At 38.5% G+C, this 1,749-nt stretch overlaps 1 protein-coding gene across 1 annotated transcript in view; it reads right to left on the reverse strand.

Moving 5' to 3' along the window:
- Positions 1-1,743, reverse strand: part of LOC104772144 (CDK5RAP3-like protein) — a 3,243-nt gene extending 1,500 nt beyond the window's left edge. Inside the window, exons 1-6 of the mRNA XM_019242535.1 lie at positions 1,698-1,743; positions 1,432-1,566; positions 1,121-1,215; positions 931-1,025; positions 698-833; positions 467-616 (exon numbers count right to left, since the gene is read on the reverse strand). Of these exons, the coding sequence (XP_019098080.1) occupies positions 467-616; positions 698-793 (246 nt within the window). The 5' untranslated portion in view covers positions 794-833; positions 931-1,025; positions 1,121-1,215; positions 1,432-1,566; positions 1,698-1,743. The remainder of the gene's footprint in view (positions 1-466; positions 617-697; positions 834-930; positions 1,026-1,120; positions 1,216-1,431; positions 1,567-1,697) is intronic.

Genomic DNA, 1,749 nt, shown 5'->3' on the forward strand with positions numbered 1-1,749 from the left:
AGCCGAATCAGTTATTTCTTCTACCTGAGGTGTTTCAACACTTACATCCCAAGAAATCTCAGAAACATCAACCTCAGGGCCTTGGCTTTCTTCCACTTTACATGGAGAATTCTCAGGAATATCGCTGGCATTGACAATTTCATATGAACCTAGATCATTTCCACTATCAACTTCTTCTACCATACTGACATCCCAATCTATCTCAGCAGTATCAAGTGTAATATCCCAATCAATACTGTCTGCAGCTGTGTCTGTACCATTTGCATTCTCAGATGACTGAATATTATCAGCGTCAAGAGCTTCAGAGACCCCCAAAACACTTAACGATGGAGGGTTGTCACGAATGTCTTTTAAGCTTTGTAACACAATCCTCAGAGGCTTCTACAAACAGATCAGAAGCGGGTCAACTCAACCTCCCAGAACAAAAGACCAAAATTTTAGAGAGTGAAGTTAAGAGTGATCTTACATCTTTCTCAGTATGAACATCTTTAACATAAGCGGAGTAGTACTCCATTGCCCCTGTTACTGAGTCACTGTTGATAACTTCCAGAATCTTGCTAAAGGTACTAGGAAGTGAACTCGCAGTCTCCAAAAGTTCACGCCTCACGTTGTTTCCCTGAATATTTAAGATGTTCTAGGTTAATCTGATACTCCAAAAAACCTATGGATGAAACAAAGCCAAGTTTACAACTAAAACCTGCAATCCAAGTTCTCGGCAAGCATCCTCATATTTGGTTGCTGAGAGTGCAACACTCCTTTTGATATCAGCTTCTTTACGATCAAGTTCCGCCATTTGTTGCTGAATCTTTTGCACTTGCTTTTTCAGATATGGGCTTCATGTTTTGCGAAAAGAAAAAAAATCATCAGAAAATACCCAAAGTAGAGAGACTCTAGTAAAGTCAAGTAAAGCAATGCAAGAAAGCAACTCACATTTCGTAATTGACATTCTGAATTATAATCTGAGCTGCCTCCCCAAGATAAATGTGATCTTTTTCAAACGCACGTACAATAGCTTCCCAAACACCCTAAAAAGGAGCAAAATAACAGATCACATAATGTACAACGACAATGAATACAAGTAAAAATGCGAGACAGAGACAGAGAGAGAGTTGTTCCTTACAGAAGCACCCGAAAGACGACCAAAGATATTGCGGCTTTCCGGAGTTGTCTTCAGGAGAATCTCATATATCTTTTTGACCTCCAAGTAACCAATCACTAAAAGCAAAACAACGATCACTTGGATGAGAAAACAACATTAAGCCTTTACTAAAAACTCAAAACAAGCTTAATGTGTTTCACAGAGACGCAAATCAAATCTCTTTGGCATTTTCCAAAGAAAAGACTAACACTTTCAGGTTCTTAAGTGAGAGGCTGCGAACCAAAAAAAACCAAAATTGCTAAATTGATAAGACAAAGATTGAAAAATCGAACCTTCAGGATCTAGGGTTTGAAAGTAAGGATCGATCTCTTTAGGCAAAGAAGAGAACTCTTTTAAGATTTTGACTCTGATGACACCCACCTTCTTCCTCCAATCCGCCGGAATTCTCTTCCGATCCACCAACCATTCTTCAATTTCAACAAAATTGTAAACCAAATCAAGACCATAATCTCCAAAAACTCAGATTCGAATTCAAACATAGAACACGACTGAGAAATTATTATTATGTGTAGTACGCAATTGATAATTTCTGCATTACCTCCGAGACGAGAGAAGGTGATGTCAATTGGAAGATTTTGAACATCGTCTTG

This window comes from Camelina sativa, chromosome 20, assembly GCF_000633955.1.
Source record: "Camelina sativa cultivar DH55 chromosome 20, Cs, whole genome shotgun sequence".
Lineage (NCBI taxonomy): Eukaryota > Viridiplantae > Streptophyta > Magnoliopsida > Brassicales > Brassicaceae > Camelina > Camelina sativa.